The sequence below is a fragment of the Pundamilia nyererei genome, unplaced genomic scaffold (assembly GCF_000239375.1).
Source record: "Pundamilia nyererei isolate P.nyererei 1_Seehausen unplaced genomic scaffold, PunNye1.0 scaffold00093, whole genome shotgun sequence".
NCBI classification, from domain to species: domain Eukaryota; kingdom Metazoa; phylum Chordata; class Actinopteri; order Cichliformes; family Cichlidae; genus Pundamilia; species Pundamilia nyererei.
The window spans coordinates 1,997,237-2,020,641 of NW_005187494.1; the positions used below are offsets into that span (position 1 = coordinate 1,997,237).

General features: G+C 41.4%; 1 protein-coding gene across 1 annotated transcript in view; it reads left to right on the plus strand.

The window, feature by feature from the left end:
* Positions 1-23,081, plus strand: part of pkhd1l1.1 (PKHD1 like 1, tandem duplicate 1) — a 43,635-nt gene extending 20,554 nt beyond the window's left edge. The window contains exons 37-76 of the mRNA XM_005739824.1: positions 62-264; positions 2,162-3,134; positions 3,467-3,715; positions 4,313-4,462; positions 5,509-5,683; positions 6,165-6,321; positions 6,446-6,602; positions 6,790-6,999; positions 7,573-7,702; positions 8,477-8,718; positions 8,908-9,044; positions 9,148-10,177; positions 10,535-10,726; positions 11,010-11,161; positions 11,256-11,415; positions 12,069-12,240; positions 12,336-12,424; positions 12,598-12,761; positions 12,972-13,101; positions 14,004-14,122; positions 14,347-14,476; positions 14,777-14,950; positions 15,151-15,254; positions 15,448-15,574; positions 15,682-15,803; positions 15,921-16,011; positions 16,117-16,265; positions 16,669-16,791; positions 16,884-16,995; positions 17,127-17,243; positions 17,356-17,521; positions 18,129-18,361; positions 18,654-18,818; positions 18,928-19,085; positions 19,272-19,407; positions 20,414-20,758; positions 20,848-20,999; positions 21,128-21,274; positions 22,008-22,161; positions 22,357-23,081. Coding sequence (XP_005739881.1) covers positions 62-264; positions 2,162-3,134; positions 3,467-3,715; positions 4,313-4,462; positions 5,509-5,683; positions 6,165-6,321; positions 6,446-6,602; positions 6,790-6,999; positions 7,573-7,702; positions 8,477-8,718; positions 8,908-9,044; positions 9,148-10,177; positions 10,535-10,726; positions 11,010-11,161; positions 11,256-11,415; positions 12,069-12,240; positions 12,336-12,424; positions 12,598-12,761; positions 12,972-13,101; positions 14,004-14,122; positions 14,347-14,476; positions 14,777-14,950; positions 15,151-15,254; positions 15,448-15,574; positions 15,682-15,803; positions 15,921-16,011; positions 16,117-16,265; positions 16,669-16,791; positions 16,884-16,995; positions 17,127-17,243; positions 17,356-17,521; positions 18,129-18,361; positions 18,654-18,818; positions 18,928-19,085; positions 19,272-19,407; positions 20,414-20,758; positions 20,848-20,999; positions 21,128-21,274; positions 22,008-22,161; positions 22,357-22,613 — 8,153 coding nt within the window. The 3' untranslated portion in view covers positions 22,614-23,081. The remainder of the gene's footprint in view (positions 1-61; positions 265-2,161; positions 3,135-3,466; positions 3,716-4,312; positions 4,463-5,508; positions 5,684-6,164; positions 6,322-6,445; positions 6,603-6,789; positions 7,000-7,572; positions 7,703-8,476; positions 8,719-8,907; positions 9,045-9,147; positions 10,178-10,534; positions 10,727-11,009; positions 11,162-11,255; positions 11,416-12,068; positions 12,241-12,335; positions 12,425-12,597; positions 12,762-12,971; positions 13,102-14,003; positions 14,123-14,346; positions 14,477-14,776; positions 14,951-15,150; positions 15,255-15,447; positions 15,575-15,681; positions 15,804-15,920; positions 16,012-16,116; positions 16,266-16,668; positions 16,792-16,883; positions 16,996-17,126; positions 17,244-17,355; positions 17,522-18,128; positions 18,362-18,653; positions 18,819-18,927; positions 19,086-19,271; positions 19,408-20,413; positions 20,759-20,847; positions 21,000-21,127; positions 21,275-22,007; positions 22,162-22,356) is intronic.
* The last annotated feature ends 324 nt before the right edge of the window (positions 23,082-23,405 follow it).

Genomic DNA, 23,405 nt, shown 5'->3' on the forward strand with positions numbered 1-23,405 from the left:
TTATGATTGATTTATCCAGTTCTAAGGTAAAATAAAAGGTAATGATCTCTACTTACTACAGGTTCACGTCGTGTCTCCAGAGCAGCGCCACAGTGCATTGCCTCCCCGCAGTGCCAACAGTCCAATCAGACTGATACGCTTTCCCTCAGCACCTCCGCCTGCTCCACTCCCATGGTTTACTCCATTTCTCCCAACCAGGGCTCATACCACAAAGCGATCCAGATCAAGGGCAAAAGCTTCAGCGACGTGGCCTGTGCTAACGAGGTTAGCAGAACTTTTTAAGACTGCATCATTGAATGAATTAAATGTAAAATATCTTCTTTGGTCAGTGATTGTCTTGCATATCCCTTCTTAAAGACCCATGTTATACATCAAAATACAACATTGCTACATAACTTCGTTTTAGGATGCCGGAGAGAATATTCAGTATGACGTAAATGTTTGATATATAATGTAGGTCAATAAAAAAACAACAGTACAGGCTGTGGCGCTCCCAGAATCTTTTGAATGGCCTGATTAAATTATTCAGCCTTTATTTAATAAAATGTCTGGAACATTAGAGTGGCAGTTCTATTCAGTCTACTTTAACCAGTCATTTCCATGGGATATTTTGTGCTATCCAGAGACAGACTGGATCAAGCATTCTGAGGAAAAGAAACTACAATTAAATTAAATGATTTGTTGATCTGAGTGTGATTTGACAGTTGAGATCTAAAAGTTGAGAACTAAAACTAATGGATAAACAGTAGAAACAGACAGCCATGCATGTGACTTAAAAAGATAAACAGTGGTCAAAAAATGGAAATAAATTGCTAGCTAATAAATTCTTACCTAATAGGCTGTTTAGAAAAGCATGCAGTTGACATTGTTAGCTAAGTGTACCAATAAAACATAGACTGTACATAAAAAATGGACTTGGCCACTGTGACTTCACATATTGCTTGGGATACTGAGTGTTTTCACCCAGCCCGTTCTCACCCCCGCAGCATAATATACAGACAATTTGTCAAGTCCCGAGGTGTTCCTGAGGAACACGAAGCTACGCGCCGGGTTACGGATGAAATCCAGTAGAATGACGCTCCCGCGGTAATACATGTCCCAGCCATGTATTCCAGCCCTAACCCTAACCTTAACCAGCACTTTAATGACGTTAGATAGTGTTTTCCAAAGCGATTTAAGTAAAACAAATGTACATGTGTAGATTCATTCCAACGGTTCTCATGTTTCCTCATTTTTCCAATCTCGTAATATAGGAACGTGTTGGGCACCCGGAAGTGTAATATATCGATGATTTGTAATTGATATTTAGCATAAAATGTTACATTTTGGGAGTGAGAGCGTGTTGTTTCACCATTGTCGTGTGCAGAAAAAGCCATTAGTTAATGAGTTTGCCCAGGTTTCTGATGCAAACGAAAAACATTGAACTTCAATCAGCAACTCATCAGGGAAGTATTGGGGGGATTAGACTTCTATATATCCAAAAGTCATTTTGCAACCAGAGCTCTCGCCCCAACCCCTCTCGACACCATAAGATAGAATACAGACACAAGACACTTAAGCATTTGCACAAATAACATTGCTTCATTAAAGCATGCTGGAAAGCTCGGTAGTTCGCTAAGATTTTGAAGAAAGTAGTAATTAAAAACTCCTTTGTCCCACACGCCATCAAACTGTTTAACTCCTCTCTGGAGGGGAGAGGGAGGGGAAAAAAAAGTTCTATCTTATCTTATCTTATCTTATCTTATCTTATCTTATCTTATCTTATCTTATCTTATCTTATCTTATCTTATCTTATCTTATCTTATCTTAATTAAAGATTAAACAAATGAACACTAACATTAGCTAATTGTATATTAAAAACAGTAGTGGTTTAAATGAAGTTGTAAGGATTTTGTGTCTGTAAGACCTTAATGCAATGTACTTAAATTAATAAAACACTTGTGTCACTATAATGAAAGCATTCAAGCACACATGCTTAGTCCTAAGCTTCAATTAACACATAGCTAATTTCATTGTACTATTTAGAAAAGTCATTTTAATCCTAAATCTCAGTTCTTTGACCAATAAATGTTTTGTCATTAACTGAAGCTAGACTCGATTAGCCTTGATATAACTCTTGTTCAGACTTGTTACCCACAGTGGTGTGCTCTGTGTGCTGCAGGTGATGGTGGGAGATCAACCCTGTCAGGTGATCAACAGCTCCCAATCTGAGATTAACTGCCAGCTCAGTCCCAGCAGTGAACTTCCCATCGGCCTTGCTCTCCCTGTGGCCGTCAGAGTCAACAACCTAGGCAGCGCCGTCATCGCTGTGCCAAATGAGCTTGAGCGTCGCTTTGTGGTTCTCCCAGTGGTTGACTCAGTCTCGCCTCCTATTGGAAGCCCCACTGGCCACACTAGGCTCCTCATCCGCGGTTCTGGCTTCTCAGAGGGACTCGTAATTGTAGCCAGCGAGCTCTGTCGCATCCAGTCTCTTAATTACACTTCGATCATCTGCGACACGGCGCCTTCTCAGCCACACATCGGTGATGTCATCTTTTACATGGGCCAAATCCAAAGCGCCTGCCACTCAAACTGCTCCTTCCGCTACTCCTCGTCCGTCACTCCCACAGTTACCGGCATTTCCCCGGACAGCATTGATGATGTCACTACTGTGACCATCTCTGGCTCAGGGTTTGGCAGCAGCGTGGATGATGTGGCAGCTTTTGCTGGGTTGACAGAGCTAGAAGTAACCGCTGTGACCGACGGCAACATCAGCGCAAGAGTCAGCGCTCTGCCTGCAGGTGACCACTCAGTCAAAGTGATTGTGAGAAGCAAAGGCCTCGCTTCTGGTCAGGTCACCCTGAGCAGTAAGGCACAAGCAACCCTGAACCCCAACGTGGGCAGCCTGGCGGGAGGAACGCCACTTATCTTCACAGGAAATGGCTTCGCTCGAGGGAACACAAGCGTGATGGTCGGTAGGAAACCCTGCAAGATTCAGGAGGTGACGCCGGGTCGTCTTATCTGCCTGACGCCTCCTAACACTGTGGGGCTGGTGACCGTCATTTTGCAGGTCTTCTCTGTGCAGTATCCTCCTCTCAGCTTCACCTACTCCACCGCCCACACTCCTGTCATCAGCTCCATCAGCCCCACCACAGGTAACTATGATGACAGAAAGATAACAAGCAGAGGCTAATGCAGTTTCTGCAGTCTGTTTAAAGAACGCTGACAGTATTTTTGCAAGATGATTCAGTGAAATTAAGCAAAACAGAAGAACACAGAAAAAAGTCACTGAAATTTGGAAATTGGTTCAGTCTCATTTACCTTAATTTATCATTATTATTACTGAACAGATAAAATATTATTCCAGCTCATGACATTTACAGATTTATGTGTCATTCAGTACCGTAATATATGTATAAAGCAACAAGTCATATCTCAGATTCTTTATTTATACCGTTTCTTCATCTCCTCTGTTTATTTCCTGCAGGACCGAGCGGGTCCGTCATCACCCTGACAGGTTCAGGCTTCGGCAATGACTCTCAGCTCATCACCATCACCATAAATGGCGTCCCTTGCAATGTTTCCACGGTCTCCGACACACAGGTCCAGTTCGCCGCAGGAAACAATCCAGGGGCGACATACCCAGTCATGCTGCATCACCAGGTCAAAGGTTTTGCCCAGTCAGGAGTCGTGTTCACGTATGAACTGACGCTCAGCAGTGTGCAGCCCAGTGAAGGTAAGCAATATTGAAACTCTCTGTTTATCTGCATTTTATTAAATCATGCTTACTGAGGGAAAGAAAAACAAGAAAACACAGACAGACCTAATCGTTAAATAAAAAAAATAAAACCAGATCTTTTTTTTTCTGTAGATGCATAAATCCATATTTACTGGGGCTACTTAATTTGAAGAATATCTAACATTCCTCTTAAACTTTTTTTGTATTGAATATAAAGCAATAAAGTAAACAGAATTAAGAAAACAGAACAAATGATGTCTCCAGGGAGAAAACCTGCTGTCGGGAATAACAATGTTGGATGCATTCAGAATTTTTGTGAGAGTCGCATCTGTCTGACGGTATAGAGTTAATTACATAAAAAAGGAAGAAATAATTATATTTTTCTGATAATTTTTATTATTTTTAAGTTGTTTATAAAAAGGAATCAAATAAAAGAAGAACTGATCATTTAAAAATCTTGTCTCAAAATACTTCACAGTGAAATAAACTGTGCAGCTTTTGTCTTTTTCTTTTATTCTTTCGTTTCTTTTGATCCTCTAATCAGTTTTTTATTAGCCTACTAAATTAGTTGTTTCACTTTAATCTGCCGTTCAGGTAGTTTCGGTGGCAGTGCGCTGCTGTCCATCCAGGGCTCTGGGTTTGATCCACTCAACTCCACTGTGCGGATCTGTGGGGAGGAATGCCAGGTTCACAGAGAAACATCCACATCCACCCATCTGTACTGCCAGTCTCCACCTCACAACAGTAAGTTTTACCTAAAGCAGATGATCATGCAGATGAAAAAAATCTCAATCACTAATATCACTAATAAAATGTGAGTTTTGAAAATGTGCATGCTGTGAAATGCAGCCATGGCATGCACAGCGATTGATTTCTAGGGTTATAAACGTTGCTATTATTACTGCTAAGTAATGCACTGCAGTGTATTTTAAACAACTTTCCATTAGTTGGAAAGAAGACACATTACCCCGACAGCACAGTAGTGTATCACACTCTGTGGCTAGTGTTAGGCATTATGTAGCAGAGATGTGGGTTTGCACATTGGGAAGAGGTCATTTCTACGTCGCATGGTGCTGCTTTGCCCATGTTCCACCTCTCTGTGAGCTGCATAGAGAGGGATTCATTAGCTTTAATGTAGCTTTCTCATCTAGAACACATTGGGGGTGACGCTTAACTCTCCTTAACCGATGAGGGATCTGGGCTAGCCTGTGAATCCTTGCTGGATGCGTGCCCTGGTCACAATTTAAACTCTGGTCTGTTGCTCCAAAAATAAAAATGAACATGATTTTTACAGGAAACTGAACCTACAAGAGTTTGATGGTATCCTGCTTCACAAAAAATTAAACTAAGATTGTTACAAATTAGAGATTGTGCAGTGTGAAAAGTCTGAGCAGCACTGTTACATTACCAAACACAAAGTTCACAACTCCTTCACTTCTAAAATCCAGATCTACAGCTTTAATAATATTAATAGCTGCTAAATGCAAACTAGTTAAAAAATATGTCCGTGACAAGCAAGATTTAATTTATTTTACCTTTTAAAGTACCATATGTGTTTTTAGGGACAAAAAAAATATTTATTATCACATCAGTAGCTGGTTTAAGACACCAACTGAATTCCCTAAAGGAGACAGACTGTGCTTACGAGGAATGCTGTCAGCCTTGTCACAGGGCAGAAAACGGTCACATTTGATAAGAAGATAACTTGATATGGATGATGAGAAGATTTTGTTGTTGCGTGATTTGTCTGTCTGTGTGTGTGACTCCGTGTGTGTCCTGTATCCTTGAAGGCACTCAGTCAGAGGTCAGCTGCGTTGTAGCCGTCATTAACCCACATGATGCGGTCAACGTGTCAAACGGCTTCACCTATAGATCTCAGCTGACTCCAGTGATCACTCAGGTTTCTCCTCGCAGAGGCGGCACTGCTGGAGGCACCCGACTCACAGTCACCGGCTCTGGTTTCAGGTACAGCAAAGGAAGAAAACATTTCACTCAATTGAGAGTGCATGGATCGCTGATCAAGAATAAGTGCTCAGCCGACAAAAGATATCTGTTTTTGCTTTCACTTTCTCTGCTTGGGAACACGGGGATTACAATCCTGACTAATAGATTACAAATACTGCTTTTTGTTGAGCATGTTTGACACATAATGAACTGTATTAGTGTCTGCACACATATTCATTACCACTAAGGGCCATAATTTTGTTTTTTTACACAGTCATCTGCCATCAGCTCTTTTTAAACAATGTAAAACTCACAAAAACGAGGTGCTGCCCCTCGGCTGGCTTCCAGAAGTTTCCCATTTGGATAACTGGGCAAACTGGGAGTTGATCTTAAAGAAAGATTACTGAGGAGATCACTGAATAAAAAGAGAGTTACAAACCCATAATAGGTTTTCTTCAGTCTGTCTCTCTTGCTTGCGTTCACTCCCCCTCCCATATTACAGCACTGACATTAACGAGATCAACGTGACGATCGCAGAGTCCGTGTGTGACGTGCAGTCCGCCAACAGCACGCACATCATCTGCGTGACCAGCGCTCAGGGGCAATCTCAGGAAACCAAAGTCAGAGTCAGCATCGGAAACCAAGGCATCGCCAAGATGGTGAGGTTGATTTGTTTGTGTTTAGTAAAGTTACGCTGCTTCAAAGGACGGAAACAGTGCTGTCTGACTGATTTTATTGTTTCTGATTACATATTTTCATCCAGTGTTTTTTGTTGTTCTTTAGGACAACGCAGATTTCTTTTACATTGACGTGTGGTCGTCCAAGTTCACGTGGGGAGGTCTGTCTCCACCAGAGGAGGGCACATTCGCTGTTATTACTAAAGGCCAGACCATCCTGCTGGACACCAACACACCTGTGCTCAAAATGCTGCTTATTCAAGGTGCAAAAATTACTTCTTAGTGTGTGTTTTTACATTCAGACATTGTGTAAAAAGTAAATTATGTTGGATGCAGTGTTTGTGAAAATGCTAAATTTGGAGAACTGTTTCAGAATAAGGTAAAATATTTTTTTTTTAAATTGAACGAAATTCAAACTGTCAGAGAAACTCGAGTTCTTTTTGCGTTCAGGAGGGACGTTAGTGTTCGATGAAGCCGACATCGAGCTGCAGGCTGAAAACATCCTGATCACCGACGGCGGTCGGCTCCAGATCGGACAGGAGGGAGCGCCGTTCCAACACAAAGCCATCATCACGCTCCACGGTCAACTGCGTTCACCTGAACTTCCTGTTTATGGAGCCAAGACGCTGGCTGTCAGAGAGGGCGTGTTGGACCTCCATGGTATGCACACACAAATTTATATTCATAAACACACATAAGGTATAGATCAGGTATAAATCAAGTTCCACATCCTAATTTGTAGTTCTTACATTTTTTTTTTTAGGATCTTTTTTAAGATTGTTCTGTTTAAATGCAACAAAACACTCATTATGAGTTAATACATATGTTACATTTTGTTTGTAATTCCACAGATTTTGTCACTCATTAAAATGAATAACCAAGTTGCATTTTAATATTGTTGTTTTCCTACATTTTTCTGAAGTAAATATTGAAAAAAATACTTCTTTCACCCTTGAGGTGCACGATCGTATCATGTAGAGTCAGAAACAGAAGGCGTTCAGCAACAGAAACCTCAAATAGCTTTGACCCAATTATTTCAAAAACACGCATTGCATGTCATGTAATAATATCATGTAATAAATAGTAAGCTGACAGCATTTTTAGGTCTTGGTGCTCAAGGTGATTATTGTCACCTCATCTGTTTCTAAGGAACCAGGAGAATAATCAAACAATAAAGTGGACCAGTTTTGTAATAGTTGCTCAAGTTTAAAATGACCTTTTTTATAAAATCAGGTATTCCTGTGCCGATCCCCTGGACCCACTTGGCCCAAACAGCAAACAGTGGCTCAAAAACATTGAACCTGATGAAGGCGGTGACGTGGAAAGTAGGAGATGAGATCGTTATTGCCACCACTGGACACAGGTACAGCTGAGGACTGATTCATAAAAGCATAAATCCAAGTTATTCATCTGAGCTATAAAGCCAAAACATGGGAACTACATGCATTTAATTGAAATGTTTAATTTACTGTGAAAAGAAATGGACAACAAAATGTAAAATTAAAGTGATTAGCAGCTGATATTATCTCAAGCCAAATTTTCAACTTTTTAAAAATTTGTGTTAATAATCCTAAAATTATTTTTACAATTAAAAAAAGATCCAGTTGGAAAGAAAACTGGACTTTAATATACTTGTCTATTAAATTGGTCAAATATTTTAAATAAATGTGCTCATTTAGTTACCTAAAGATGTGGAATGTGGAGAAAAATGTGCAACATAACAGTATCCTAAATAAATTGCAGCAATTAGCATTTTTGTTGCAGGATGCTAGTTAGCAGCTAATTGAATTAACATCTCTAGTTCCCTATATTTAAAAAACAGAACATGTTGTTCACTTTATTACTGTAATAATGAATATGTGAAATAAGATTATGTAGTAAGCAAAGAACAGAATAAACTAGCCCTGCTGAAAGCTCAATCTTATGGTTTAGCTGAGTAGCAGTAGCTACCGCCGCTCCGATTCTCTGGTTTTGCTAACCTGGATAGCGGGGAAATGTGTGCCAGGAACTGCTGACAATCAAATGAATGGAGGGTTAAAGATTACAAAACGTCACTGAAATACTGTTTTATGCATTCCAAAAAAAAGGTTTTAATAAATCTGCAGAAGGGGTAAAAATATATTTATTTATATTCCAGGCACAGTCAAGGAGAGAATGAGGTGAGGAGGATCGCCGCTGTGTCGGCTGATGGAATGACTCTCACCCTGACCGAACCGCTGAACTACACTCACCTCGGGGTGTCCGTGACGCTGCCTGATGGTACAGTGTTTGAGGGCAGAGCTGAGGTGGGGCTCCTCACCAGGAACATCGTCGTGCGAGGTTCACAGAATCAAGAATGGAATGACAAGGTTGAAGCCTGCCCGGGCGGCTTCAACACAGGTACTTAGTGATAATGGTGGATGAGGATTTTCTTCAGACACATCAGATGGTTTTTTTTGTTATTGTCAGCCTTAAAGTAAAATATTTTTCTGTATATAGCTTGAACCCTCCTCTGCTGTATCTGCATACTAATTCTGAGACAAGAGCAACACTGTATTTAATACATTTTTGCACTTCTGTTTCCTTCAGGTGAGTTTACCACCCAGACATGTTTCCAAGGACGATTTGGAGAGGAGGCCGGCAGCGATCAGTTTGGAGGTTGCATCATGTTCCACGCCCCCAGACCAAACGAGAATCTTGCGATTGGCCGATTGGAATATGTTGAGGTAAAATGTATTTTCATTCTCTAAACATTTCTATACTATAGTATCTTTTAAAATTATTATTAGTGTGTTAAAAGTTTGAAGTCTTTGTGCTGTTGTTCTGCAGGTTTTTCACGCCGGACAGGCCTTCAGGTTGGGACGTTATCCCATCCACTGGCATCTGATGGGAGACATCAATTACAAGTCGTACGTGAGGGGCTGTGCGATTCATCAGACCTTCAACAGGGCCGTAACAATCCACAACACCCACCGGCTTCTGGTGGAGCACAATGTGATCTACAACATCATGGGTGGGGCTTTCTTCATTGAGGACGGCATTGAGACGCAGAACATCCTTCAGTACAACTTGGCTGTGTTTGTTAAACAAAGCACCAGCCTGCTAAATGATGACGTCACTCCCGCCGGCTACTGGGTCACAAATCCCAATAACATCATTCGCCACAACGCCGCTGCAGGGGGAACGCATTTTGGCTTCTGGTACCGCATGCATGACCGCCCTGATGGCCCTTCCTACAACCCAAACATCTGCCAGAAGAGAGTTCCCCTTGGTGAGTTTTATAACAACACTGTGCACTCTCAGGGCTGGTTTGGACTGTGGATCTTCCAAGACTTTTTCCCCATGAAGAACGGAGGGTGCCAGTCCTCGATCCCCGAGCCCGCTGTCTTCCGTTCTCTCACCACCTGGAACTGCGAAAAGGGTGCTGAGTGGGTCAATGTAGGCGCCGTGCAGTTCAACAACTTTCTCATGGTCAACAATGAGAAAGCAGGCATCGAAGCCAAGCGTATCGTTCAATGGGCTGTGAAGGGCTTTGGAGAAGACGGCGGGGCGACGGTGTCCAATAGCACCTTAGTGGGTCACGTGGACGAGCTCGGACTAGGCAGCGACTTCTGCACGCACCGCGGCGTCATCCTGCCTTTCGACGACGGCATGAGCGTCATTAACAGCAAGTTCATCAACTTCAACCGCAGCTCCTGCGCAACCATCGGGGTAACCTCGATCGACGGGGTGTGTGTGGAGCTCTGTGGTGGCTGGGCTGCCAGGTTCAGTGGCATCCAGTACATGAACTCACCCAACAAGGCCGGCTTCAGGTGGGAGCATGAAGTGCAGCTGGTGGACACTGATGGCTCCCTCACAGGTAATCTTTAGTGATTTTATTTTCTCACCATTTTCTCTCTTATATGTGTATAAAGGTTCAGTTTGTTATGTAAAAGTAATGCAAGCCGTCCAAGAATCATGTTGAATTAATCTTTTCAGAAATTCTATTTATTCAAACATTCTGCTACTTTTTCATTATGCATTAAATAATCAGCCAAAGCTAAGTAGTGTACTTGTTTAAGGAAATTTTAAGCATCACCTTAATGCTTAATACACTTCTGCTCCTCTATTAGGAATGTTTTGTAGCAAGACTCTTTCTGATTGTTTTAAAGTAAACGTAAATGTGTATGTTCTTCACATGTTTTGGCTCTTCAGTCGGTTTTCTGCTTATTTTCAGGAAACATAAATCATGTAGTTGTGCCTATGAGCGACCTGCTGGATCCTGCTCACTGCTCCCAGAGTGCCGAGTGGAGCGTGGGTTTCCCCGCCGCTGTGTGCGACGAAACTGTTAACTTCCACCGTCTGGCGTTTAACAACCCCTCCCCAAGCTCTCTGGTGGCCAAGAACGTCATTCTAACCAACTCACATGGTATAAAAAAACTGTATTCGCTACTTTCAGATCTCATATAGTTGTAGAAGAAGCTGTAATTTGTTTTTGTTTTCTTACCTGTGTTGACATCTACTGGTGTTTAGAAGGAACTGCAGTAGAGATTTTACAACAACTGAAAATGCCATCAGGAACAGACTGCAGAGAATAATATTTTATCTTTATAGGAAATGTTAGATAATTATTGTGCATTAATAAATGCAAACCTCCTAACATGTAAACAAACATATAAATATGTGTGCTCTGTCTCTTAAATTAAACTCAGGGAGCTCCAGGGTCCCCTTTTTGAAGAAGAGACTAACTCATCCATTTGGATGGATGGCCTTGCTGCCCTCTGGACAGACGTACAACTGGTATTTTGAAAATGTGGATCACGTGACCAACATCACTTACAGCGGAAAATTCTACAGCTTTAAGGTAATCACGTCAAAGAACACGTGAGTAAAGTATGTTAAATACGATATAGGGCTTCGCAAACACTGATGTTTGTCGCACGTTTCTTTGCATGCAGCGGGATCAGTATGTCATCGTCAACCACAACTTCACGCAGAGTCCAGACAGTTTCCAGATCATCGACACGAGAAACGGCTCATTGACGCCACTGAGCTTCAGCAACAACAGGAACGGAGATTGGTACTTCAATAAAAGCTCCAACAACCTCTACTACATCGGTTAGACGCACCTTAATATGGATATATTGTACTATTTGATTTATCCTGTATTATTTTATTAAAGGAAAAGATCTTATGCATTTCCTATATATAATGTTACTATAATGTGTAAATACTACAATGTAAAAATGCCCAAAGTGTCTCGAGACACTCACTTTCTGATGATTCTCTACCCTTGGCTCTTTATGATGTCAAAGAGAGCAGATGTCATTAATGTGGTAATCTCAGGTGCGCAGCTCTAGATGTGCCCGAAACTCCTGATGTGCCCAGTTGATGAAATCACAAGAAAGCGGTCCTTAAGTTGACAGAGGCGTTAGATAAAACGAGATTATACAAAGTGGATTTTCCTAACTCTCGCTCAGTCTTATATGTTAAAAAGCTTTTTCATTACGCTGCTAGAATAGGAGCAGAATGTTTTTAAAGAGAGAAAATTGCGTTTTTAATGAAATTGTTGCATTTGTTAAATAGGTTGTACAGCATGCAGTATGTTTGCTGTGATAAAATATAAATAAGCGTTAAACTCAGGGAGGCCTGCTTTATTATCATCCTTCTTTTTATCAACTTTGCTGTTTTTATACGTCTTAAGTTCATTGGGTGCTTGTTACTCTTGCTTGAATAAAGCATTCAGTAACACTGTTCTGTTCTCTTTGCAGTGTCTGGGAAGACAAGCCAGCGCAGGCGGAGGTCCAGCGTTGACCGATCTATGATTGACGTTCAGACAAACTTTGCGGTCTTCCGCTGTTTCTACCCCAACTGCATCCCTCCAACACCACCGCCTCCAGCCACTCTCGCGCCATTACCTAGCCGCCGACCTGGTAACTTCATGTAAGTTGTTTATTATCTTTCTATCAGACGTTTTATGCATTTAACTTTTTCTGGTGTGGCCTTGGTGTATCATCAAAATGTCTGTTTTTCTGTAGCCGATGGTCCAATGCTTCTTTCTGGAAAGGCTCGGCAGAAAACAACTTCACCGAGCCAACAGAGGGTGGCGACGTGGTCATCCCATCAGGTAAGAAGCTTAAAACTAGAGGTTTTTTTCGCAACATTTGAACACAAAAAGATTTTTGTTTTTTAGGAGCAAGTTTAAAAATTAATTGTCAAAAAAGTTAATTTCTGAAAATAAAACATCTATTATAAGTATATTGTGACTAAAAATGCCTCTTTATCCTTGCTAAACCACAGGGCAGTGGGTCGTTTTGGACACCGACACTCCTCTTCTCAACAAGCTCACAGTTATCGGAGTCCTTGAGATCCCCGACACCATGAACAGCTCATCTACCAGACAGGCCCGGTCTGTACCCGCGTACAACACTGTGGCTATAGATGCTGTCTACATCTCCATCCAGGTCAGTGTGATCAGTAATCTCTCCAAGATCCTCATCCAGAATATCACTTTAACATAAATTTATCAGCATTTATCTCCAGCATATATTTCATTATGACAGCAGCTCTGAGTGTGTATTTGCCTACTACATAACATGATAATGTGGAAGTCACAGGTACTGTTTGACTGAGCACGATGAGTTAGGTGATGTTAACATCTGTGACTCTTTCAGGGCGGCCGACTGATTGCGGGATGGAACGACGAGCCGTTCAGAGGTCAGCTGTACATCAAGCTGAGAGGGAACCACCGCACTCCGGACTGGCCTCTGCCAAACGGACCCAACCAGGGATCCAAAGTCTTGGGTAAGAAAACTGCTACCGACTCGTGTACTTGCCTAACCTTTTTTTCGACTGTAGTAAAAAATTGCCAAGTTTCCGTGTATGTACTGCAAAGATAGCTCCAACTGAAGAGACTGGTAACGTTTCTAAAAGCCTGTAAGTGCAACAAGACGAACCTTGCAGTTACATGATAAACATCACATAACTAAAAGCTAATATAACTGAAAAAGCTAAGGAAGCAATCGATGCACTGCTTTTACCACATGGCTTTAAATCTGTGTGACATTCTCAGTCCATCATTCCCAACAGTATTCAGATTTATCTTGCATGAGCCATAAAGCAAATGTGCCCTTTTTACTGTCCATACTCCTGCTCAGATCCTTATTATTTGTGATGCATAATTCAAAAACCAGGCTAAAGTACAAAATGAACATTTTTTTGTTGTTGTTGTTGTTTCCTAAAATCTCAGAACTTTTAACTTAACCCTTCCATACATGAATTTTGACAACCTCAATCAGGATTTTTTTCTTAAATATTTTTATTTATCTTTAGGCATGACAAAAAGGTGTTTGAACTTCATTTTTTAAAACATGTACTTTTCAAAGAGTTTTTTACATGGCCAAGTAGGTGGACAACATACGTTTAGACTTATGAATGGAGTATCGACTGACACGTCAGTGTCCAATGTAGTGGTTTATGTGCAAGTATACCATCAACACTGACACAAATACAAGAAAACAGTCTTTGAATAGCTGTAGTGACCACTGTGCCTGAAAGGCTTAATATGCAGTATTCAAAATGTAAATTTATGTCTTTGTTCATTTTCCATGAATTTTAAATTCGATAATAATCAATAGTGACAGTTATTCTAATTTTATTTAAATGAATAATTCAATTTAACATAAAAAATTTATCATCTAAAACAGGCGTGTTCGGCACACTGGAGCTCTACGGACTTCCTCGCAATGTTTACCGCACCAAACTCGCCGCTACTGCTAACGCTGGATCCAACACACTGACCCTGTCGCAGTCGGTCGACTGGCAGGTCTGTATAGTTTCCTCTAGAATGTGTTATTCCATTTTTTTATACTACGTACTGCATTCACGTGTTGGGTGTTGAAAGCTGATTGTATAACATCCAACTAAAGTCCTGAATTTTTATTCCTTGAGCAGCAAAATCAATTTATTCTCCTTCTACCAGATTGTCGAGTACCTTTACTCTAATTACTTCTCATTGGAAGTGTTCACTTTTTGACACGCCTGCTTCAGGTTGGAGACGAGGTTGTAATCTCCACCAGCAGCTACACCACATGGGAGACGGAAAAACGTCAGATCGCTGCCGTGTCAGCGGATGGCTTCGTCCTGACCCTGAACCAGCCTTTGACCCACACTCATATTGGTGAGTCGTAGCTCAGGACTTGGAGTTATTGTTCTGGTGTTTCTTTTACATCAGCTGAAAGGATTTGTTCGGTCTGGTTATATGAGTCTCAATAAAAAGCCTTTATGTGTATGTGTTGAAGCTGTAAGAATTTAACTTTAAGGTGTATTAATGAGGGGAAAAAAACATTATAAGCAAACCTGTAATATAGATCCGCTGGCTGCCTTCTTACTACTAAGGAACCACCTCAGTTATTAACTGATGTTTCCAAAGCAACACGCCATCAAACACTGAAATGTCTGCGTCATCTTCTGTCCACAGGTGGGACTGACTCTGTGTCAGGTACGACTTTCTCCTACACTCTGGCAGCTGATGTTGGTCTCCTGACCAGAAACATCAAGATCATCGGTCAGGATTATCCAACTATGATGCAAGACTCGTTTGGAGCCAGGCTGCTCGTCGGCACCTACTCCTGGGAGGGAATCAACTATAAAGGTAAAAAAAAGACATCGCCCTGAAGACGTGGATGCTGTGGTGGAGAAGGGGTTGAAACAGCAGTCAGTGATGGAGTGTAGTAGTGACACTGACAGAGGGAGGGAGGGGAAATGTTTCAGTATAAACAGACTGAATGGATATCAGTCGTGAGGATGACTCTCAGACTTTCTGTCATCATAATTTGCAATTTTGTTCTGAAGGCAAAGCTCAGATCAGGAACGTGGAGTTCTACCACTCTGGCCAGGAAGGCTGGACTGACTACAGCGACCCACGCTACTCTGTGGCCTTCCTCAATCTGGGAGAGGTGCAGCCCACACGCACGCACACACAGCATCTTTCCCAGCAACTGCCTGATCATAGAGGAGGATTAACAACTGCAAATATGATTTTTTATATCTTGTAGCAGAAGTTTATTTAAACAAAACTGCTGCTTTTGTTGTTTAATGTGAAGAAAGTGTCTGTTAAATCTGTTGGGGGTTTTTTTTCTGTGGTGAAAGGTGACAGAAAAAGAGTCATACATTCAGGGCTGCGCTTTCCACGACGGCTTCTCTCCGGCAGTCGGCGTTTTTGGAACAGACGGCCTTAATGTTGATGATAACATCATCCACCACACTGTCGGAGAAGGTAAACACTGTGCTGTCTGTGGCTCTGTTTTTGTATCTCATGAAGGCAAAATGGTTATAAATTTGATTTAAATTTCTCTTCTTCTGTGTTTCTTTTTGTGTTTTCAGGCATCAGAATTTGGGGAAATAAGGTGAAACTGAGGAGGAACTTGGTGATGATGACACTGTGGCCTGGATCGTACCAAGGCAGAGAGGAGCCTTTCAACTTTGACTGGAATGCTGCCATTGAGGTTTGTTTTCTAGGAATATCCAAGGAATAGGAATATATATCAACCACTTAAACGTAAGTAATGTTTGTTTATAATAATCATCTGGTCTCTTCTTTTTTTAAAAAAAACGTATTTCAGGTTAGCGAGGGGACAAACATCATGCTGCAGCACAACATTGTGGCGGGTTATGAGAGAGTGGCGTATCGCATTGATGGCGAACCATGCCCAGGTGACATAGATGACTTTAATCAACAGTGACAGGCTTTATGTCTGGTGCTGGTGCAAATTTCTTCCTCTTTCAGAACAGTAAATTACAGAACTTCTTCTTGTGCAGGTTATATAAATGATAATGAGGCTTGGATTCATAACGAGGCTCACGGCGGTCTGTTCGGGGTCTATCTGAACAATGACGGTTTGCCTGGTTGCGCCCACATCCAGGGTTTCTTTGTCTGGAGGAGCTTTGACTACGGCATCTACTTCCAGGTATTAAAAACCAAGTCTCTGCTTCCTACACTTGAATAATCAGCCAGGTTCACCCAAAACAGGGCAAATAACCTGAGGGTAACAAAAGGAAAGAAAAAATCTGGGCATTTAATGAGAAGAAAAACAGGAAAAACAGGCTATGTTGGATCATGCACGTACATTTGGTCATATTTTACTGCATCAAATAGCTTTTTGCCATAATTTTCACAACGTTCCAGTTGCCTTTCCAGAAAGCAGCTTTAGCATTAGAAGTATAAGCTGACAAAAGCCTGTTTGAGGAATTTGTTCAAGCAATATGTAACAAACTTAATATGTGTTCACTTTAAAAGGGTCCATGCTTTGTCTGAAAATAAAGATATAGTAGATACAATGATACCCTTTCCTCTTCCTCTCCCTGTCACAGACCATCATGAATGTCACGGTTTCCAACGTGACCCTGGTGGACAACGGCATGGGAATCATGCCTATGATCTATGGTCCCCCTTCTCTCTCCCATGAATTTGCCAATAAAACAGTGCTAATTCAGGTGAGATGCTTTATTTTGATTAACTGATTGTTGTTCTTCTGTGGGAGCTTTGTCTTTGCCAAAGGATTTAACTCAAATCCCTGTTCCCCCAGAATTCCTTAATTGTTGGCAGCAGCCCGAGCTTCAACTGCTCAGACACTTTGCCAAACATCGACTTTAATTTGGCCACCACTTCAGGCCATCGGGCTCCCAGACCTATCCAAGGTAGAGTTAAACTGAAACTCTTAGATATAGATTTTGTCAATTTAAGAATAAAAAAGTAAAACCTGAACAACGTATACATGCAAATGCTAACAAACCTCTTTAACTGATGTTTCTGTTTTCATTGTGTACAGGTGGCAGATCTGGAATCTGCTGGCCAAATTTCCAGTCTGCCCACAACAGTGCACCAGCTAAGGCTCATCATGTAAACATGAACTACAACTCTATTAAAGGGCTGATGACAGTCAAAGGTTGGTTCAGCCTCTGAGATTTGGAATCAAACTGACTTTTTAAAATGATGCTTGGGAGCTTTTTCCCAGTAAACATGCTTCTAACTCCTGATTACACTGGCTTTCTTTGTAGACACAACATTTGTCAACTTCAGAAATGTCTGCTCTTCTGAGGCAAACGTCATGTTCATCACAAACCCACTGAATGAAGACCTGCAGCACCCTGTGCAGATTTCAGGCATTCAGATGATCAACAGCACAGACGAGGCCAAAGTGTTTATCCACAGACCTGATTTGGGGTAGGTCACTCCATGCTAACAGATGTCCGGTGCTAAGGCTTTGATTAGAAATCTGTTTATAACAGAAACCTAAAAAAATAAAAGGCAATAACTTGTAAAAATGTGTTTTTCACATGGTGAAGACATGACATGTTTTGTAAGTCAGCTGGCAAAAATGAACCTTTTATTCAACAAAGTAATCTTCACAAACTGACACCGCTTGTATGGTTTTCAAAGTGTAGAAGTGAAGTGCTAATGTTAAACAAAACTACAATCACATGACTGGGACATCACCACCAATAACCTCCACTCTTTGACATAATGATGCCGATTTTCGGCAACAACTTGTGTGAAAATGCGTGAAAAGCTTTGACCTTTTAAGCTGGGTATTTGTTGATGTATTTTATGGAAAATGTGGTATTCAACTATGCACAAAAAAAGGTCAACTTGGCGGCACAGGAATCGTGATTGTGATGCCAACTTAACCTTGTGCACTCTACAGGCATCTTACATTTTATTTGCTGCTGCTTCAATTTAGAATTTAAGCTGTAAAACCTTTTTAAATGCTTTTTTTCTTTTTTTTATTCAAGCTTTTGATCAAGTAAAATCTAATGTTTTTGTGCCCCAGTAAAGTAAACCCTGCTGACTGTGTGGACATGGACTGTGACGCGAAGAAGAAGAGCTTGTTGAATGACTTGGATGGGTCGTTCCTAGGGGCAGTGGGCGCTGTGGTGCCACAATCCCAGTATGAGTGGGGAGGAGATCCCAGGAGGGGGCTGGGCGACTATCGCATCCCCAAAGTCATGCTGACAGCCCTCAATGGCAGCCGAATCCCGGTGAACCAGATTGCTCCAAACAAAGGTAACTAGAGCTTGGTGGAAGAGATACAATAGTGTGTCTGGTAAATGTTTATTATTTCCGTTGATTTACAATAATCAGGCTCTATTTCTTTAAGTTCAAGTTACTGAACTCAGTTTAAAATGATATCTTATCAGTTAATGAATACATTTTTCCAGCCAGATACCTTAGTGTCTGATATTTCCTGTCTTATTTCTTACATTGGTTTATTGCTTAATGGGTAAATTTAGTGTTCTGTGGTGGTCATGAGTTTTACTGGAAAGTGTTATATATCTAGTTAAAAATCTGTGCGTAGGTGTGATCAGGAGAACATGCACCTACATGAGTTCCTGGCAGAGCTACAAGTGCTTCGGCCTGAACTACAGGATGTTGGTGATTGAAAGTCTCGACGCTGACACGGAGACCAGACGTCTGTCCCCCGTCGCTGTGGTTGGAGACGGCTACGTGGATCTGATCAACGGTAGGATAAGGAAACGTTTTCCATCATATGCTTAAGATCTTGGGTGTTGACGGTCTGTTCAAAAACAGCAGAATGACTTTAAAACTCTGTTTTGTGTGTTTGTGTCCAGGTCCTCAGGATCACGGTTGGTGTTCTGGCTACACCTGCCAGAGGAGACTTTCCCTCTTCCACAGTATCGTAGCCACTGGTCACTCCTTTGACGTCTACTTCACGAGCGTCAGCCCGCAAAAGCTTCGCCTCATGATGCTCAACTCTAATCCATCTGAGGTCAGGCCACATTTTCAAAAATGCTGTTCTGAATGTATTAATTCTTTTTAAGGAGTAAAACTTTTAAAAGGCACTCCTGAGATAAATCATTAAAAAAAATGCCCACAAATACAAACCAGATGTCTAAGTCTTCAGATCAATCTACATTCAGTAACTAAGTGTCTTTTTGTTGTTACATTTGTGCAGAGCATCGTGGTGTCAGTGTTTTATTCCAACCCTCAGCGTCTGGATGTGTATGTCAATAATCAACTGATCGCTCCCACTAATGCTGAGTGGAATGCTGATAACACTAACTACATCTTGAAGAAACCGATCCTTGCAGGTACTAATTGTTTACACAAAGATATCATGTGCCGACTAGCATCACAGCTGATCAAAAGGACTCAAATGCTGGACTCACAAAGCAACCTTTACTAAGCAGAAGATAAAAGTCCAACAAATTCCAAAACATAAATTAACAGTGGAATCTAAAGGTATCAACAAAGGCAAACACAAAATGCAAGACACAGGAGAAAAATGATTACCAAAATAAAACAGAAAATTGTGTGACAGCGGAGCACAGGACACAAATGTGGAGACTTCACAACATACAAGGAACACGGGGGAGGGAGGATGGAAGTAAATATAAGGTGCACACAAGCTAAAACTAGACTTGAAAAAGTAGCAATAACTAAAACTGAGAATATATTTGTTAAAAAAGCGACCAGGATATACCTGCTTCATAAAAGAATAAAGAAAATAACTATAAGACAGGAACCAAAATAAAAGTGAAAATGAAAACAATGAAACCCATCTGACCCAAATATTAATGCAAAAAAACAACAACAACAAAAAAACAAGCAAATGAAAAAACAAAAAAAACAAACTATGATCCCAAACCCTGATCAAGGTTTGACTTGGTAACTAAAGTAACTAAATAGCTTGATTCTCTACAACAAAGAAGTAACGTGAGTATTCTAACATGTTTTCCCCAACAATGTCCAGCGGAGAGAAAAGTACATCAGGTTCATCAACCGACTCTAAGACGTCTTTCAGAATCTAGTGGACGCCAGCCATTTTTATAAAAGATGGCGGGCTAATGTCACGTAGCCCTTTATGTTTGTTCTGTTAAATGTGTTTTTCCACCCTTTTATGCTTTAGATGAATACATATTTTTTTACCTTTTGTCTTAGTTTAAAGTATCTGCATTCTTAATTTCTCGTCTTGTGCAAATAATCACCACAAATATTAATCAAATCAACAGGAAATGTTACAAGGACCTGTCTTTGTCATGTATGAATTATATCTGAAGATGATGATCTAAGATTTTCTGTGTTTAATCACTCCAGGTCAGTACGTCCCCGAGCTAAATGCCACTGTGGGCACCAACTACTTTGACCAGGACTATAAGATGCTGAAGGTCGTGCTGAGAGGCTCTCAACCAGTGGAGATCCGTACTGCCCCGGTTCTCGTCATCGCCTTTGGGTTCCCCGCAATGACCGAGGAGGAGTTCTATGGCAACAGCCTGGTCCAGAACCTCGCCGTGTTCCTCAAAGTTCCTCCCAACATGATCCGCATCTCCAAGATCATCAGGGAGAACGGAGGCGCGCGTCGCAGGAAGAGATCCACGGGCCTGACGGTGGAGGTGGAGATCAAAAAGCCTCCTGTCCAGCAAACCACAAACAGCACCAACGGTTAGGAAGAAGGAAAGGTGTCACTTTATTGCTCATTAGGGTCTAATCTGTCCAGTTAATCATCATCTTTGCTGCCTGTGTATTCTCAGATGACGAGGACTTTACACTGCTGAAGAACATCGCTGATGAACTGGGTCAGGCAGCAGTGACCGGAAACCTCAGTCAGTCCATCGGTTTTAACGTCTCCTCCATTGGCATGGTCCCACCTCCTCCTCCATCCTCTGACCCCAGCTGGAATGAGGTGAAGCAGAATAACATCTGCTCTGTAGACACTATAACAGCTGTTTTGATATTAAGATGATAAAAATACATTACGTGTGTGATGAAATGTCTCATATTTACATGGTGATTTCCTCCTTTTAACCTCAGGTGGCGACAGAGGAAGTAACGAGAGAGGAACCTACCGTGAATTACGTGTCCGGCGTGGACCGCCTGCTGCTGATCGAGGAGCCGATAGCCGGGGAGTTTGTGGGTCCTCTTTACCAGCAGCCCAGTCTGATGGCTGTGGATGCAGAGGTGAGGCAACTCGAGATGTTTTACTGCACAGCCAGTGTTAAAGCTGATGTTTTGGGAAGGATGTGAGGTTGTTTTATCTAATTTTTGTATTATTAGATGATCTTTCATTTCAAACAGTTCACCCCCTTCTACCTTTTATTTAATTCATTCAGTACTAACTCATTCATTACTAACTCAGTGACCCAATCCACATAAACACTGCATATTTCTCACACCTTGCCTGGATCAGGGTTGGATTATTTTATATTTAGGATTGTTTTAGTAGACTAGACTTAGCTATCATTCACTGTAAATGTGGAGTGGACTCGAATGAATTATTAGAGTAAAAATAAGGAACATTTTTGGGACATTTATGCGTGAAAATCAACAATTTTACCTAAGTGGATAATCTGGACTTTCTTTGATGGCAGTCATTATTTATAAATTTCACCAGACAGTGAGCACAACGGTCTATGCAAACGCCGATGTGCCTGCATGTTTTTATGACCACACTGCCTTGTTTGGGGGAAGTTTACGTCACGGTGCACTAGCTACCCCTGCACCCCAGGTGGCACATTTCCAGCAGACTTTGAATAAGTTGAATACGTATAACAGGAATGACCCTCTTAGCCATTGGGTCTCGAGCTGTTTGTGTCCACAGTGGAATATAATCAAGGATTAAGTCTGTTTTCTATATTCGTCCCTTGTGTGTGTGTGTGTGTCCATTCACACTGACCTTTGTTAATGTCTGCAGGGAAACTGCGTCTCCGTGGGAGTGACGACTCTCATGGTTACAGCCAGCCTGAAGGACTCTGATGGAAACAGCGTTGGTGGGCTTGAAGGAAACACAACCATCCTGTTCAGAACCTGCTGGGCCAACTTCAGCGACCTGTCCATTGTTAACAGCGGTGCGTTCACACATCCTCACCTGAACCTAAATAACATTTGAAAACTGGCAGATTGAAAACAGCTGGTGCAGTTCATCCAGAGCATGATAAAAAAAATTGCAAAACCAATATGTGCATAAAATAAATATCAAGCATTATTTATGAAAGCAGAAACTGATCCTATTAGGCGTATAAGTATCTGTTCTTCATCTGCAGGTGAGAACCTGACAATGGTCTTCACTTTGAAGGACTGGGGCACCACATCCAGAGCCTTCTCCATTAAGAACACTCCCACCACTCAGATCCCGACGACCAGCAGCAACATTACAGAGCCGACACCTACCACGACCACTGGTCAGGTCACCGACGACAGCATCTTCGGCTCTGGCACCACTGCTTCTGCTGGCGCTCTGTGCCTGGCTAGCGTTATCTACACCGTGGCCTGCTGCTCCGATGCTGTCCCCATAGGTTAGAAGAGCTCAGCCCGCTTTATGAAGGATAATGTAAAGTCACGTTAACATGAAGGACGAAAACTAACCTCTTGTTCAAAGTTTATTGTGAGTGGTATATTTTTCCATTGCTTATAGCCTTCAGATCAATATCCATTAGAACAAAAATCTTCTCAGGTAAAAGGGATTTATGAAGAATACAACAACAAATAATCATTTTTACTATTTCAAGAGGTAAAAGTAAAGCTTTTCTTGAATGATTTTGTGCATTAGATGTTAATTTCTGTTAGTTTTTGGGTTCTTTCATTGTATTTTGTGTAAGATTTAATATGGGTGTGAGGTCCAAATAGATTACCTCTACTTTTAAAAAGTGCAGCAGTGAAATTGAAACTGCAAACAGCTGAAGGAAAACAAGAAATTTTGCAACAGTTTTCTGCATGTTAATGATTGTTTGAAACTACACTTTCTTTTCAATAAATTGTGTTTTTTATCTTTAAGTGAATCTTTACTGTGTCACTGTCTCTTGACTTGTTTTTTTCTCATGTTTTTGGGGCTTTAAAAAACAAAGCTCGTTGGTCTGCCCTGGCAGCAAAGTGGATAGAGGCTTTTCATTGTTAAAAGAATAAAATACCAAAACATAATATTAAAAGCCCAGACCGCAGCGCTGTAGGCAACATACTGAAACGGAGCCTATATCTACTCAAAGAGAATGTGATTGGAGGGGAAAGAAAGGTATATGGAGTCCAAATTTTCATGAACATTGGCTTTTGCCACGACTCTTTACATGGAGCGTTACAAGCAGCACCTTTGGGAAAT